Genomic DNA, 17,882 nt, shown 5'->3' on the forward strand with positions numbered 1-17,882 from the left:
GCAGTTTATTTTTTGCTTGGTAATTGATTCCATACTAGCCTAGCCTAGCCTGAGAGCCTCGGAGAGATATCACTGCTGCGCTTTCTCCAGCGTGGGCTGCAAGAGCACAACTTCAGAGAGTCAAGACACAACACAGCCGCCTCATAAGAGCAGGAAACACGGGTAGGTCGTGTGAAGCATGCTGTAACAGCGATATAACACGATGTACTAACTCACGATACAAGCAGAGATAACTGGCTCAATAACGGGTTTGTTTGTTTTGGTAGGAAACGTTAACAATGACAACCAAGAAGCCGCAGAGTTTGCTCCGTGAAGCGTCTCATCAGATTATAGCGGGAGGATCCGCAGGTAAGTCTGCACGTTTTATTTCTGCTTCTTACAACGATTGATTATGTAATAGTTTAGGTAGTTTGCACGCTGCTAAATGTATCTAGCATAGCAACAGTGCTCCCGAATAATCAAATGTATGCTGTGGCGACACGTTCACCTTCCCAAGAGACCAGAGGTACAGAAACGTTTCGGGTTTTAATCACACACGCGTAATCATTAACCGAATAAATGATTTGAGTCACCTGGATCAAAGAGGATATACGTGAGAGTAAGATAGTTCACACTCTGCAAAACGACAGTGTTCCCGGAAGAGCCAAAGGGAAGGGCAATCAGTCTGCGCATGCGTACAGTTCAAGGATTAAAAGGCTTTATTGTCATGAGAATTTTTTTGTTGCAAAAAGAGAAGATAAATTAGAATATTATAGTGCAGATTTTGTTGCAAGACCAATGTGCAAGTAAACTATATACTTGTCAGGAAAATAAATAACTACAATAAGCTAATAATGCAGAGAATGTTGGAGGTGACCAAGTAAATGCAGGAGTCTATACACATGTGAATCAAGTAAGATAAACAAGAACAGAGAGTACAATTAAATTAAATGCTGTTCATTGTAATGATAACTCTTTTGATAAATAGATTGTAAGATGCAAAGGTATGACAATATATTGTGCAATGTGACTTATAGCATCTATTTTTATTATACTGTACTTAAGGACACATTAAGGGAACCTTTAGCCTCCTATAATTGTGTTTCCATTTCAACACATCTTTATATTTATTATTCAAAGGGGAAAAATATTATAATTATTCTGTACAACATTGTTTTGAAAGGTTAAATTACAATATACATAGTATTACAACAACTACCAGACTCAGGGACAGTTTCAACCCACAGGCCATAAGACTATTTAACACCTGAGCTTGCACTAATTTATTTGTATTTGTTGATGTCTTGTAAATTGCACTGTTGAGGAACCGGCTATCTACATTGTTCATACATTACATAATTACACCATAGTTGTGTCTATGTTATGACAATAAACCATTGAAACTTGAATTATCACCACATGCACAACACACATTGTACTGTACAATAACATTTGGCTTTATAATTCTACTCCACTATCAGAGGCACATTTTGTACTTTTTACTCAATTCACTTATCTAACAGCTATAGTTACTTGTTATATTGGTGGTATTAGAAATTAGATACAATTATTTCTGCCTATGTTACAGTAATGCACGTCTTTGGGACTGTGTCTCTCTTTACATTGCATATTCTTTGTCATATTGAACCTTTGCTCAATTATTGGAGAAGTTTTAATTTTCTGCCTAAACTATTTCTAAAACTGCGCTGCTTATCTTTTATAATTCAGATATTTAATCAATCAATCAATCAATCAATCAATCAATCAATCAATCAATCAATCAATCAATCAATCAATCAATCAATGTTTATTTATATAGCCCAATATCACAAATGTTACATTTGTCTCAGTAGACTTCAGTGTGTACAGAATATCAGTATGACAATACGACACCCTCTGTCCTTAGACCCTCACATCGTACAAGGAAACACTTCCAGAGAAAACCCACAGTTTAAAGGGAGAAATGGGAGAAACCTCAGGGAGAGCAACAGAGGAGGGATCCCTCTCCCAGGACGGACAGACGTGCAATAGATGCCGTGTGTAAATCGAAAAGATAATACATTTACAACATAGGTAGTCCAAATGTTTGGAAATGCATGTGTCTATAATAAGAAGATGAATCCACGAGGATGTCAACAATCCTGTGGGAGCCATCAGGGAAGTAGTGTGGTGAGAGTCTGGCAGGGCCGCAGAGACAGGTTCAGCCACGACTCCAAGTCCAGGACTCAGATCCAGTGCTCAGGATAGAGGATCCAGGACACACGACCACAGCAACAGGATTAGCCTCGACTCAGGATCCCGGCGTAGATGTGGACACAAAAAAGAGATTTGGGGAAGCTGGGTTAATCGGAACATGAGAGTACACAGGTACAGACAGACAGACAGAAAGACGGAGTAAGGTGCCCCTCAACAGTCCAAGCCTATAGCAGCTAAACTAACGTGTCTACATACATGCACTCCCTTAGGATAGGTTGAGGGAAAAGGGTAGCAAGTAAGAAGTAGGAAACAGAGGTGGAGAGGCACACAGGGAGAAAGGTCCCCATTGGAACCTGAATTTGTCAGAGGAGTGGGTCAGTGACTACGTTCCACACTCCCCGGCCGGGCTAGGCGTTCTCTGCAACCTGTTACCCTCTAATAAACCTCGAAATATTGTGTACCTTTTCATAGTATTTGTATATGTTTTTATTGTCTGTCTCTTCTATTCTATGTTTAAGTTTCCTGTACATATTTGTTGTATGTTGTAGTATTCCTTCATATTTTTAGTGACCAATTTTTTATTAATTCAAGCCCTCTTCCCAAGATGAAATCATTCTCATATTTTGTTGGATTTTTCTTATATTCTATGTTTGTAGATTTTTGCAATAGGCTACTTAACAAGTATTTATAAGCTTTTATTTTTTGCCCTGCAGTCAAAGCAACAGTTGCCTCTAGTTGTCGAAAAATATACACAATACATGTAGCCTATTGGGATTAATGAAGTGTTTTGTGACTCTACTCCTGTCTGACATCGTGTGTTTCCTCTTCACAAGACACCAAAATGTTCTCCTCGACCTGGTGAGTTTGTATTATCAATATTCTTCCCTAACGGTTTTCAAACGGCTGTGTAACTGACATTGCTATGCTAACGCTAATTGTAATGAGATAACAGACTTACACCTCTGTTGGTTTAGAGATTTCCACTAATTTGAGTCTTGTATTTGGAAGAATATGGGACTTGTGAAATGTTTTAATGATGACGCAACTGCTCTAATGTTGTAGTACTCAAAATTGTTTGGTTTATTTGAAGGTAGTGCTTCAGCACTTAAGACTTTTGGCTAACTTGAAGCTAATGCACTAGCACTTTACACTTTTGGCTAACTTGAAGCTAATGCACTTGCACTTAAATAGTTTGGCTGATTTGAATCTAAAATACTTGCGAAAACTACTTGCTGTTCTGAATTTGTAATCTTCATGGTTGATTTTACTCGCATTAGAGCCTTTTTGTGCTTCTTTGTTTTTTTTAAAATATATCGGGCGTGAATATAGCTTAAAACCTATGTAATGTAAACATTGTGGTGACCACCTATTTAACCACTGGGACATAATTCATACTTGGAACTACAGTTGCGGTTATTGTTCCCACACGGACATGTTATGGGTTACCTATAAATAGGTGTGCCCTCTTAGCTCTCTCTCTTGTCGACCCGGGCTGCGACCCGACAACATGTCCTTTGCAGCTTGTAAATAAATTGCTATTCTTGCACCTTCCTTGCACCGCCTCTGACTCCATATCTCTCGGCACTACAACATACAGTATTGGCCATCTGAGGCTTCCTTTTTTGAAACGTATATATCACCCTTTTAACTACAAAACACATCACGGTATAACATACAGAGTTGTTGTACAGATTGTCTAACCAGGAAGTGAGCAGGAGTCAATCCTCTCGCTTATTTGCTTTACTTTCCCTCTTTTAACCTACAAAAAAAACCCTCATCCGTTCACAGTCAGCACTGAGTTGATATTGCGTCACACAGCAGACACGTTGCACGCTCGGGTTTGCGGAAGCACAAGTTCATTTGAACGACGTAGAGACAGACAGCTGGTGGACATCCTGATAATAATATACCCTTGATAAGAGATGCGGGGGAGGAGGAAACATTTAAAAACTCTCCACTCTAAGTTTAATAATATGTAATACTGAGTAGGCTGGCTTTCAAAACGAAAATCTTGGAAGTCACGTGATTGGGTGTCGGATATGAGCAAACACAGGGACCGTGTGCAATGCATGTATTTCATAAAATATAGCACATTTGTAATTCATATATGTTGTCTTAGGGTATGCATATATTGCATACAAAAAGTATTTCTACATGAATACATATTATGAAAACACGACTGTTGATCTTTAACATTAGTTAAACTGACTAAAGCTGAAACACTTCTATACTGGTAGGAATAGCATTCTAAAAATGAATGTTTTTCTTAAAATATAACTTCTTCAATCAAGTTATGCCTGCCGTGCCAGATTTGAGCCTCCATGAAGACTATGACCTTCATGTGTCCCATTCTATTTACCACCTGAACTTACTAAACACTTGTTCATTCCAGCCTAACTGATAATGACACAATCATTATGAGATAATAATAGCCTGCCGAACAGTACACACCCAAGCCATTATTCTGAATCACCTACGTATCTCAATGAGTTGTAATATGCAGGTATTTTGTGTCATTCTGTCTGCTCCACCTCGTTGGTCTCGTGTTAATTGTCGGTTGCATTGCTTCACAAAATCTGTTATGTAAGGGCAACACCAAAGTCAAGGTTGGTAGTTAATCATTTTACATTTGTAAAATCTTTGAGCTCACAGCAGCACGTCATATAACATTGTGTTGATAGAGGTGTTGCAGATCAGCTGTTTCATGTGCGTGTACAGCAGTCCAGGCCTGCGTGTGTATTTGTGATGTGAAGGTGATGCATTCACATATATCATTTTATTTATTTACTGTGACATTTAGTGCACTGTACTGTATATCTGATTCAACTTTAATATTGAATTAAATTGTGATTTCATACACTTAATTGTTCAATATCTCAAACTTGCATACTCTGCCCCTCCTTCATCCATTCATAGTGGCTTTGTGTTTGTGGAGTGGTGTGCCAGTGTTGTAGCCAAGCATGAAGCATTGGATTACATATTCAATGAGTGGAAATCTGATATGCTCCTTTTAACTTTCTTGGTAAAGCGTAAGTAACACCATAGAGTTATAAGAACAAGTTAGACTGTGAATGCTTCATGATCAGGATAGACGGTCTCTTTATCGTATCAACTTCTCTTCTCCAGCCGAGCAAGCGGACAGCTGGAAACAATAAAGAGCACAGAACTATTTCCTCATGTTTCTATTCCCCAGTGTTGTTGCTGTGCTCACTCACTGAGTACATCCACACTCATGGGCGTTTTGAAATAGTTTCTCCAAAGTGTCCAAACTCTTTAGTGAACTTTAGCTTAGGATTCAGACATTCATATAATACGTGTGTTGCAAGTGTTCGAAGTATAAATGTAAGTGTTTACTTTAGAGATGATGGTTTGAATGTCCCAATTGGTCTTCTTCACCCGAAGAGTATTGTCAGTGTTACATTCTGCATTTCAAAGAGTACAATTGCAGATTACATGACTAAGTAAAAGTGACTCAGCAGATGCTTAAGAAGTCTCTTTCCCAACTCGGCTTGTGACCAACTCTGTTCTGTCTTCCCTCCATTTAACAACACTTTTCTGTTTGGGAAGCCCAACACACTTCTCTGTTTCTCAATCGACCTCAAACAGCGTCAACACCTTTCACACCATTTACCAGATCTCATTTTCCAAGCATCACTTCCCACTGCGGATACCAATAATGTAACAAGTAGAGAGTCACCTCGCATGTATAGCCTACAGCAGGGGTTCTCAAAGTGCGGCCCGCGGGCCAATGGCGGCCCTCGGAAATGTTTCTGGCGGCCCGCGATAGTTAATGTGACACGCTGAAATGCATGCGTTATACTTTAATCCTCCATCGTTGTATCTAGTAAGAATTAGAATGGAATTTAAGAATGGTAAAACTGCGCCCCCTGGGTTGTCATTCCTAAATTATGAATGACAGCTTGTGGAAAGTTTGCTAGACTACTGGTTGCATGGCAACTAGGCATCTCGCGAGTTGCGGTAATTGGTTAGTACAATAAAGAAAGGATTTGTTTTGGAATTATTTTGTGTTCCGTTTTTCTTGGGCGGCCCTCAATCCAATATTGGGTACCTCAATTGGCCCTCACTCGTCAAAACTTTGAGAACCCCTGGCCTACAGCGTCTCTGTCCCTGTGACGGTCAATGGAAGATTGCTGTAGCTTGTCTGCAAACATCTATCCATTTCGCTGCCATGCCAGGCTTGTCTTTTTCCTCTGGACTTATTTTTTAAACCTTGTAGCCAATTCATGCAATTTCACTGATTCTGCTTTAATCAATGATCTAGTAGTTCATGCTGTAAGACTTCACATCAAGAAACCGTTTTATTTGAGAAAATGTAAATGATCAACACCACATTTGTCAACATCCTGTTCTGTATGTTATAAATAACTGTTAGCTGTACAAATCTAATCACAATATGTATTGAACTGAAGGACTTTGGCTGGGGTAGGTCTTGCCTCCCAGTAGTGTGCAATAGTTGAGGAATCATGGCCCTGCTGCAGTTCTATTACAATCTGCTCTCTCTTCCTTTGTGACAGCTTTTTGTCTGCTGTCACCGAGTAACGGATGTTCTCGAGGTCATGGTTGCAGTTCCTGCTGCTACTGATGGAGGTTGCTAGAGCTCCTGCATCACTTCAATGAGCGGTTTGCTCTTAAACAAAATCGATTCAATATTTACACCTATTATTATACAGTGCTGGTCACCACTCAGACTTCTCTCTTCTGTTCAAGTTACGGCGTAGTTCTTTTACTGCTTGAAACAACCGGATCACAATGTCAGAGCATCTCTGACCAGCTTTTGCAGTATGTTTCAGGTGTCTGATATTGACCTCATTCACTCTTACTTTGCTTACATACAATGGATTAGTAAAGAAGGAACTAACATGAGCTCTCAGCAGTAACAACGGAGTCTTTCTTTTTATTCTTGGATTTATTTAGCTTTCATATTTTATGTTTGGAGCTCTGCAAAGATGGCTGGTTTATCATCATTAGTATACAGGACCAGGACCAGTTTGGCAGTTGTATGAAAACATGTTGGCAATGAACACTTCTTTTCATGCCACCAACTAATGATGAAGCTATCTGGGTGCGACTTGTCTCAGCTGTTTTTATGAGAAGTTAGGTGTCGTATGTACTTGTTGCTTGGCCCTCCCTGTGTAGCTGTCATGAGCCCCCGGGGTCTGACACCCTGCTGTCCTCCTGTCACCCCCAGCCAGAGGCTCAGGGCCTCTCTTCTGTCCTCACCAGGAGTGATGGGACAGGTTTTAGCGCTGAGCAGAATGACCTCAGTCTTTCACACTACCTCCCATCCAGGGATTTGATATTCTCCTGATTCATTGTTCACAAGGACAGAGACAGCGTCACGTGGGAGTCATAAAGCCAATAAAGGAAATGGAATGAATGGGACAAGCTACATTTAGTGCACCGTGTGGCTTTCTGATGTACAAGCTGGCACAACAGAGCTGTTCTTTTGACCTATATGTTGAATGCCTTGTGTATACAATATGATTATGATTCATTTTTGTGTGAACATGTTTTATAGCCTTATATAGAAACAGAAAAACTTGCTTTGATTATGGCGATTGGTACGAGGGGATCACAAGATGTATAGTAGGCTGGATGAGGATGAAAATAATGGAGCTCTTCGGCACAAATATGCATTTATATTCCCAATAGTTTTTTTATTTGCTCTATTAAATATTGGAAATCTGAAGTGCTTTTTTTGGCTGTGTAAATATATTAAAATTAGACAATTTTAGAAGTTAAGAGGTTGCAAGTTTTGACTTCCCTACACCTCCTGAAAGATCACAATTAGACACTGTTTTATCTTAATATATCACAGGCAAAAGATGTTGGAGATAACATTTTTAATAAAGTATTAAACTAAATATTATTTAGGTTAAAATTATTTGCTATCTAAAAATAAATATTTCATAATTTAGGCTTCAGGGAATCGTCATTTAAAAAACAAAACAAATAGCCCAACAAATGTATAATTTAATTGAGAAAAACATACATGTTTAATTAACATACTAATTTATTGCATACAGTATGTGTTGGCCTTTGAACAGTGTGTTTCAATAAGTCTTCATACCATCAGTTCTCCTTTTGTCCGCAAGGGGGTAGTAGTTGCATACTATATCTCCATGCATCGTAAAGGGATGTTGCATCTTCAGTGGTTAGGTTTCAGTCTTACTTTAAAGGTGATGTATTTGTGCTCTATACAATCGGGAGTTTGCAACCATTTAAAAGAAATAACTCAATAAAATGTATTTTCTTATCTGAAAAAAAGCAGTGTAAAAGATAGGGGCATAAAACATAATTGAAATAACAATGTCATCTTGATTAATACACAGTGCACCACATTTTAAAAGTCGAAAATGCAAATCTATCTAGTTACATGCTCGCTGCTGTAATGTTTTCTCTGAGGCCTTTGTTATTTCCTTAGTAGGTGCTTTTTTTTTTTTTAAAACTCCATGAGTAAATCGATCCGTCTCCAGCAAATGGACTGTGACGACTTGAGACAGACGGCCGGCGTGTGATTACTGCAGCCCCCACCCCCCGCTGTCAGAGCCTTGCTCTCACTGCAGCTCTCCCCATCCAACTGCTTTTAAACAGTGGACCTGAAATCAGTCGGGGAAAGAAGAACAACTAAAGCCACTTAGCCTAAATGAAGGAGAGGAAGAAGGGAGGATAGGGGAATCAAATAAATAGTCTGTGCATATGCGTGTGTAGTTGTAAGGCTGACAGTGACTGCAGTTAGCAATCCCAAGTGGCTGCAACAATCACAGCCGAATTAGGCCTAATATTTATTTCCAGAAACAATTGTACATGTTTCATCGGGGCTTTGATTGATCTCCTGCTGGACATGTTGTAGACAGATGTTTAGATGACCTCATGTTTGAAGTAATGCTGATTCTGGATGGGTTGCTTCTTGGCCTCTAAATCAGCTCCCTCTGCCTCCCATCTTTTTTGTTTCCCGTCTGAGAGGACATGCCGTGGCTCATGTCCTTCATATTTAACGTGTGCTTTGGCTCGCATAAAATTGCAGCCATTTACATTTTTTTTGTTCCACATTTGACAGACGGATGTCCATGCATTAGGGTCGTGGATGGCTTGTTTAAAACGAGCCATGATGGTGCTGAAGGATGGCTACTTAACCGGACACATCTGTCTTTTGTTCTCAATGCTTCTCTGTGTCAGTTTCAGAACAACGCCGGGATTTGGCATCGAGGCAGCATTTTTGACAAGCCTGTAAACACGAGAGGAAACGGCATACAATATTTTGAAGTTTGACTTCTTATAATTTCTTAATAGATGTGATCTCAGTCATTAATTTGAGCTCATTTCTTCCAATGTGTCTTTAAGAATAAATGGCATGCTGCAGGCGATGGTGTATATTATAATGAAAGTTACCCCTCATTTCATTTGGAGAAATTACAATACACCCGCATTCCTAAAACAAACACTAAAGATTTATTGTCTCCACCAATAATTACCGTCCTCTGGAAATGTGAATGATCACGATGTCATTAGAAATTGGTTGAATGCAAACAGGCATTATGTCTAACGGTAGGCTAATTAATGCACTGCTAATTTCTGGCGTCCAATTTTTTTATTTAAAGACCCAAAAGGTTAGCGGCCACGGAAATCATCAAAGAATGGATACTTTTTGCTTTGGTTAAAAAGGTGAACTTAATAAACGAGGGACGTAGGGCTGAGTTATTCATCATAGGTCAAATGAAGGTCTTTTTTAGGAGAGTGGACCTTTTGCAGGGGGCTCAAATCGCTATGTATAAAAGCAAATCCATGAACTATAACATCCGAGGTAAAAATGCCACATGTTGCTTAAAGCAAATGTACACTAAATGGTGGTGGAAAGTAACTACATTTATTCCCAAGTATTGCGTATTCACAATATTACATATTTTTATTTTTGCTATACTTCTTCATTACATTTCAGAAGGGAATTTAGTATTTCTTTTACCACATTCATTGTGTCTTCAACACATTATAACACATCTCACGGCATCATTACTGTTATCTTTTATTTAGAGACCGAAAAAGTCTGCTCGTATGCCATTCGTCTGACTTCCTGCACTCCAATCAGCGTAGCTCATCGCTTTGACACACATGCCCACGAAGATTCTCAGTCATCCAGACAAGAAGTCTCTGAAGGCTGCCTGAAAAATCCGCAGTGGCTGTTAAAGCCCTCGTGTAACATCCACAAAGTATACCTAAAAATACGTATAAAAAATAAACTCTTAACTGAGACATCAAGACTGCATATTATGATGTGATTTATGTATAAATCCACATTGTATCTGATGTAATACCAGCTGCAAAATAAAAAGCATGCCTGAGAATCGTTGAGTTTCAGCTGTGGCTGCAGGTGAGGCCTCTAACAGGCTTTAGGCTGCATGTGTGAATCATCTTTATTTGACAAGAGCCATCCATTTCCAGTGAAAATACATCTGCCTCCGACTGAGATATGTCTTTGTCAAATGTTGGAACTAACAGAGACAACTGAATCCAAAAATACAAATGAGGCATTGCCGAAATATTCTGTTAGGTGTAAAAATGATACCATACCTGACAGACAAAAGAACTGTGGAATTTAAATGCAGTGATGATGTTTTTCAGAGAGAGAGAGCTTGAATGCAGGTTTCCTCAGTTCTATTCATAGATACGTCTGGACAGAAATACAAGTGTGTCCCAGTTCAGGGAGCCTGTGATGTATGAGCCTCAGTATCGCGCTCGACATTATCTTAATGACAAGATTTAGTAAGTGGGTTCAGAGGAGGAGGGGTCAGGGGACCGGAGAGGCCCAGTTCTTTTTGAGGAGGGGGAATCCTCTTTTCTTTCGTAGAAACTACCCCCGAGTCCAGCCAAGACGGAACGCGCAATTACCGGATTGTTTTTGCTCGAGCTGCACGGTCATGCGCGCGCTGCGAGCCAAGAGAGGCCGAGCGCACGGCAGTGACTTCTGAATCAGCTGTTGTTAGTCAGGGAGTCCTCTGGGTTGTAATGCGTTTGCACTTCTGCATCATTAATAACATAATGGCATTATATCGTAACGAGACTACATCCATAATTATAGCAAATGTCAATAAAAAGCTAAACGGCTTACAAATGTTCAATAAATCGTTGATTTTAATTGGTACTAATTGGGCCACAAATATTTTTCCACCATCAAACAGTAGTTTTCACACTAGTTGCCCATTACATATGTCACATGGATTTACAAAAAAATAAATATTTAAAAAAAAATATTGTGGAAAAATAACTACATTTGGGATAAAATCTTTTTTTATGCTATTGAGGAGAGATGACTTATCGTTGCATAATGTTACAGTCGTTGGTCCCATTGCTGTTCCAATCACGCTAATGGATAACCAAGTTCATCTATTTTTAAATAGCATTTTCGTTTTTTTTTAAAGAACGATGGGCACTCAATATGTTTATTGTTACAGGTCACAGTCAGTAAGATTTTTCCTTTTGGTTTAGTGCATTAATATTATCAGTAATTTACAGTTTCTTTTAGCCGGTCAGGCATAGGAAACTATACCTTGTTGAATATCATGGTCACGCATGGCAGCACAAACAGGACATTTATCATACATATCATCCTGGAATAATAATAATAATTATACTGTTATTGTAAGAGCGGATTTAGTCAGATAATTATGATTGCTCTCCATGGGAGGCTTTCTCTGGATCATTGCCTTCTATTTAGAGTTACCCATTATTAAAACCAGGGCACAGTGCTCGCTGCAGGAAGCACAGGAGAGCTGCTTTTTTGAAAGTATTTCATCTCGTCTTTGCACGATTTAAATTCTGCAAACAAGAGGATCACAAAGGTCTTCTCCGCCGATCAAGTCAGCATTAAAAGCCACTGTGTGTGTTCAGAAAAAGCATGGTAAAAAAGGGAGGAAGACAGATGTAAAGTAAACACCGAGATTACTCTTGCAAATTCCATTGCGGCCAAAGTGAAAAGCGAAGGCGTACATGTCAACAATAATAAAACTGGGAGGGAATTCCAGCTATGATTAATTAAGCACTTTGACTAATTAGTAAAGAAGCGTAAAGGTGACCATGTAAGAACAGTTTCCCGCTGTTAGAATGGACGTTGTGCATGTGTACTTCTACCTGGGTCTGGGTATGTATTCGTGCGAAAATAAAATGGCTTTGTGTGCATGTGCGTGCTTTGGCTATGTTTTAATGCCACAAAGTGTATGTGTTGGTTTGTTTTGCCTGTGTGCATCCGGATGACACATTTTATGCCTGGAAATTGGATATAATTGCGTGTGTTGGAATGCATCCAAGGAAATAGATATTATATATAGCGTGAGTGAGTGTGTGTGTGTTCTTCATGCGTCTGGATTATGTTTTCAGTGTGTATTTTTGACCCCAGCTCTGTCTTGAAGCTTCTAATTAAGTTGCAATGGGAACAAGGTCGTCCTGTTACAAGCTACTGTTTGTCATCCCATCAGACTTAATATTTCATGCGGCCATTTTAGTGAATCTTTTATGTGACGTTTAAAAAAAAAAAAAAATGAATTGCAGAAAGCGGGAACAAATCGGATTGTTAAAAATGTCAACATGGCTACTCAAGAGCCGCAACATGCTCTCTGTTTATCCTCTACCACCTTGTTCCTCATGAACACTGACATGTGTGTTGAAAAGTCTCGAATTGGGCATTTAACCTCCTGCCCTGTAGCTCAGAGCCACAGTTTGTGCAGGTCAGACATGTGGGCCTGCTGCATTGCGGTGGAAGTAACCGCTGCCTGCCTTCCTAATGCGGGTTTTTCAGGCTCACCGGTTTTTGATCTTTTGTTTAATAGTTTTTTGTTTTGTTTTGGGAAATCTTAAAAAAAAAAAAAAAAAGTCAAGGCCAAAGAAAACCTCATGTCAACAGAATATGATACGCGATTCAGATACAGTAATTACAAACCCTCTGTTCTCCCGCTGCAAGCGTGGACATATAAATAAACATAATAAGTACTGTCAAAAAAACAAAACCCGACAAACTAAAAACTGTGTGTGTGTGTGTGTGTGTGTGTGTGTGTGTGTGTGTGTGTGTGTGTGTGTGTGTGTGTGTGTGTGTGTGTGTGTGTGTGTGTGTGTGTGTGTGTGTGTGTGTGTGTGTGTGTGTGTGTGTGTGTGTGTGTGTGTGTGTGTGTGTGTGTGTGTGTGTGTGTGTGTGTGTGTGTGTGTGATCCTCTGGATGAGCTGGGAACTTATAACACAGGTCCATACAGTAAGCGCCGGCCACAGACTGTAATTTGTTCTCCCCTTGTGTGGATCTGTAGCTGAGACCGGCCTGCCCACTTCGGCTTAACTATATCAAGATGAACAGCGCTTGGGCAGTGCAGTAATCATAATTTAATTTGTTGTGCTCACGGGCCAATTTGTGTCCTTTCAGAGGAAATATCTCGTGCCCGGTGGCCACGGGAGAGCATGTCCCGGGGCAAGGCTTTAATTAGGGAAGCTCAAATGTATAGACACTTTGTATTATTCCTGATCTTGAGTCGTTGAAGGATGACATACTTTAAGGAAAGGATCCTGGCAGAGGACGAGGAAACATGTTATAATCAGAGACACAACTGAATGAAAGGTCACGTTAGGAATGTGTTTACCATTTCATTATCGTTTTGAAATCAAAGAGTTCTGCAGTGACATCAAAGCAGACACAAGTGTCACCGTCTGGAAAGAGCCAATGAAGAACAGCGAGAGGCACCGGGTTAGGTTTGCTTCAAATGAGATGGAGATGAGAGACGCTGACAGGTTGAAGACAAAAGTGTTAGTGTGTCACGGTACGTCCACACAGCAGCTTCAGAAGAATCTTCCAACGCTTCTCTGCCCATTGACTTTGAATGGGGATGACGTCACTTTGCCTCGCTTTTCGCCGAACTGCATTGTGGGGGAGCGAAGCGAAGATTTCCAGGATGTCCAGGATCTCCAGGATTCAAAAGTTGAGCAATGTTCAACTTTTGAAGCTGAGCTGGAAGCGTCAGCCAATCAAACACGTTTATGCAAATCTGACAGTAGAAGCGTCAGCCAATCAAATCACGTTTATGCAAATCTGACAGTAGAAGCGCTAGCCAATCAAACCGCGTGTAAGCAGGGAGAGCCAGACCGCAGTTCATTTCCTCATATTCCAAACGAGAAATTACGGTAGCAAATCACCCGGTTCTTTACGACCAGAACTATTAACGGGATACAAACCGGAGCAACCAGGCATGGAGGGAGGTGGCAGAGACAGTGGGGGAAACTGGTAGGTTTTCGCCTGTTTGGGGAGTTTATATATATATATATATTACTCACATAAAATCCCCGGGGTTTTTTGCTTTGTATGTCGGGGGCGGGACATTCACGTGATTGGTTGTTGGTCGCGTTGCTCGCAAAAAATCCCCAAGCTGTCAGACACGCCCAGCTCCAAGATTTTCGAAAAGCTGCTGTGTGGACGTACCGTTAATGTTCATCTCTTCAATCCTGAGCATGATGCAATATGTTCTGAATCTCATTTTCTGCACAGCTATTTAATGAGGATAAAAGTGTTTTGCCCCGTGAGGACGATCCGATCCAAGTATGGATATGATGACTCAGACATTGTGACTAGAGGGCAAAAGAAAGCCGTAATGGTTCTTTTTAAATCTGTCTCACGTATTGAACTAAGAGTTTGTACTTGATTCCAGCGGCACTTTTAGTAGCACAGCTTAGTGAAGTTCGTGGATTTGAAGGTATTATAAAGATGAATAACTTTGCTTACCCTCTCTCATGTATGCAACAATGATTTCACTTAACCGAGAGCTCTCAAAATATGATATAATCCCCTCACATCTGTGTTTAGTTTGCTGCAGGTATCATTGGAAATGTTCCTTCGACCAGTACGAGACGCGTATTTGTTCTGAAAGCCGTCCAAACTTTCCTTCAGCACACTGATTCTTGAGATTGTTTCATCCCACATCGAGATCCAAATCATGACTCAGATATGACACGGTCTGTATTTTCTATGGCCTGTGTGAGCTTTAAAACAAGAGTCCACACTGAGATGCGTTCAGTAGAACGGAGACCACACAGGGCGCCGGCGCGGCGACTCCGGCATTCGAAGCAGATACAGGCGGAGAGTCGGGGCGCAGGAGGGTTAAGTTATCAGCGGGTTGACAGGGCGAGCGCTCAGCTGGGCGGCTCTGTAATAAGAGGCTCCGACAGATGCTTTCTCCATTCGTAGAATCCCCAAGAAGCTTTGCAGGAACACACAGACAGCCAGCTGTTTCCATAGTGAAGCATTGATGTTAACGTCTTCAAACGGAGAACACGAATCCAATAATAACCGTAGCAGAGTGTCTTTTCAAGTCACCGCACACTAATCCCTGTCGTCTGGTCCGTATCCGAGGGAGCAGGTGACGTGTATTTGTATTCGGTCTACATTTGTGTTTTTCAGGTATGGTATGTAACGGTTAGAGGGGAATTATCAGTCCCAAAAGTTCCCTGCGTCTTTGCCTATACCGCACAAGAAGAAATATTTTGAGAGCTCCATTGGTGTTCCTGAATTGCAGTACTCTCGGGTGTGTTTCATAATGGTACTTGGAGCGTTGCAGGCTGATCTATCACACCCAGGGGAGAATCTGCACTCTGCACCAATCCATCAGTCCCCAGCCGGGGAAGGCAGAATGACACTCAGGCCTCTGCCATTACGGCCCCCCCATCATATTCCGAATTTACCTTAAATTGATGGTGTTTTGTTTCCATGAAGGAAACGTCTTGAGTGATCATGCACAGGTCTTTGCGTTTTTGCAGATGTTGTTTTTTTTGTGATTAGTTGAGGAAATGTTTTGTTAGTCGAACATTTTCTGTAGGATTCTTTAATTGTACTCGCCCAGTCATTTGAGAAGTTCATCAGTTGTTAGACCGCGAGATGTCGGTGTACTTTATTTTATTAGTTCATTGATATTTACATCACCCACACAATTTAATACATTTATTATTTTAACTCTAATGATGATTATAAAAATATTACTCATGCTAATTTTAGCAAACTTTGCACTCTACTGGATACAGACCACTACAGCTCTTGGTTTTTCTTAAGTGGAAAGGAGACAAGGTAATTACCCTTAAGGCAATTAGAGAAAGGAGCTGAGGGAGTAGGAAAGTCATTTTCTAACCCAAACATCCTGGTCCGAGGGCCGCAGCGGCTGGACAGCCTCCCGGAGGCCGCTGGCTGGCTCGCAGGGAGCCGCGCATGTGGAAGCAGCGCTTGTTTTCTTTCTCGGAGGCAGGCCTCTGGAACTTCTGCCAGATGAGCAGCACCTGAAATGCAGCAGATCTTCCACCACCGTCAGCAGGGGGAGTGATTTACTGTAGACGCTTTGGCATGCGTGGTGTGCATGAAATCTTTAAGTCGGCTTCATCACACTGAAATATAATGGATCAGGGAGGATGGCGGTTGTAGGTAGATGAAGCCTCAAATGTTATTTTTTGCGGCTTGAAAATGTTTGTGTGGACCTATAAACATACTCAACCCACTTACTACTGACAGCTTATTGCATGTAATACGATGGCAGTATACCAAACAAATACAACCCCGTGAAGAGATGGATGTAAAAAGAAATATGGGTTCTTGTGGTTTGATTTTATTTTGGCAACTTGAGGGCTTTCCCGCATAATGTTCCATACCATTCAAACTATGAGTCATTTTTCTTTAACCCTAAGGAAAACTCGCTGCCAGTCCCAAAATAAATTCTGAGTTTAATTTAGTTAACATTTAGGAGAAAAGGTGTAATAACTGCAGAAGTGTCAGTTTGACACAGTAACATTTCAGAATTGTATTCATTGTGATGATGGCTCAGGTGACAAGGCGACATCACTCTACCAACAAAAAAAACCTATCTCTTCACAATCAAAAATCCGTTGATTATAAAATAATAATACAAATTGATTTTTTAAGGTATGCCTTCACTGCGCATTTTTCTAATCACACAGCAATTATTTTAACATGAATCAAACTGAATATATGTTGGTTTAGAACAGGGGTGTCAAACTCAAGGCCCGGGGGCCAAATCCGGCCCGCGACTTCATTTCATGTGGCCCCACAAGAGCTTGCAAAAAATATGATATGTTTATTATGCGGTTACATGCTACTTTACAGAAGCACGTTGCCAATAAACTACATGTCCCACAATGCATCTCAGAATTTGACTTTTCTTTTTTTAAATGTAACTTCTTTCAAAATGTCACTTAATTTTTTTTATTTTGACTTTTCTTTTTAAATCATTTTGTGACATTCTCACTGAAGAGACTTGCAATTATTGGCCCTAGACTTCTGCTTTCAGACGTAGTTAATTATGAAGTTATTACCCTATCCGATAATAATCCAATGCAGAGGCAATAATGTAATATAATACATTATTTGATATATATTAAATATTCATATATGTATTTTTATATAGTCTTAAAGTTACAACCGGCCCTTTGAGTGCAACCATAATGCTGATGTGGCCCGCAATGAAATTGAGTTTGACCCCCCTGGTTTAGAACTACTGGTTGGATGAAACAAGATATGTGAAGAGGTCACTTTGGGAAGTTGTGAAGGGTACTTTTAGCTGTTTTCTCAATTCAAAAAATCCCGAAGAAGCTTTGCAGGAACACGCAGGATGCCAGATTCTCCTTCTCATGTTTGGCGAAAAAGTGTTTTATCCTTGTGCTGA

General features: G+C 40.3%; 1 protein-coding gene across 1 annotated transcript in view; it reads left to right on the top strand.

Annotated features, from left to right (window-relative positions):
• The window catches only part of slc25a21 (solute carrier family 25 member 21), a 112,162-nt gene continuing 94,280 nt past the window's right edge, over positions 1-17,882 (top strand). The window contains exons 1-2 of the mRNA XM_034111899.1: positions 1-162; positions 267-348. Of these exons, the coding sequence (XP_033967790.1) occupies positions 279-348 (70 nt within the window). The 5' untranslated portion in view covers positions 1-162; positions 267-278. The remainder of the gene's footprint in view (positions 163-266; positions 349-17,882) is intronic.

The sequence above is a fragment of the Pseudochaenichthys georgianus genome, chromosome 22, assembly GCF_902827115.2.
Source record: "Pseudochaenichthys georgianus chromosome 22, fPseGeo1.2, whole genome shotgun sequence".
NCBI classification, from domain to species: Eukaryota; Metazoa; Chordata; class Actinopteri; order Perciformes; family Channichthyidae; genus Pseudochaenichthys; species Pseudochaenichthys georgianus.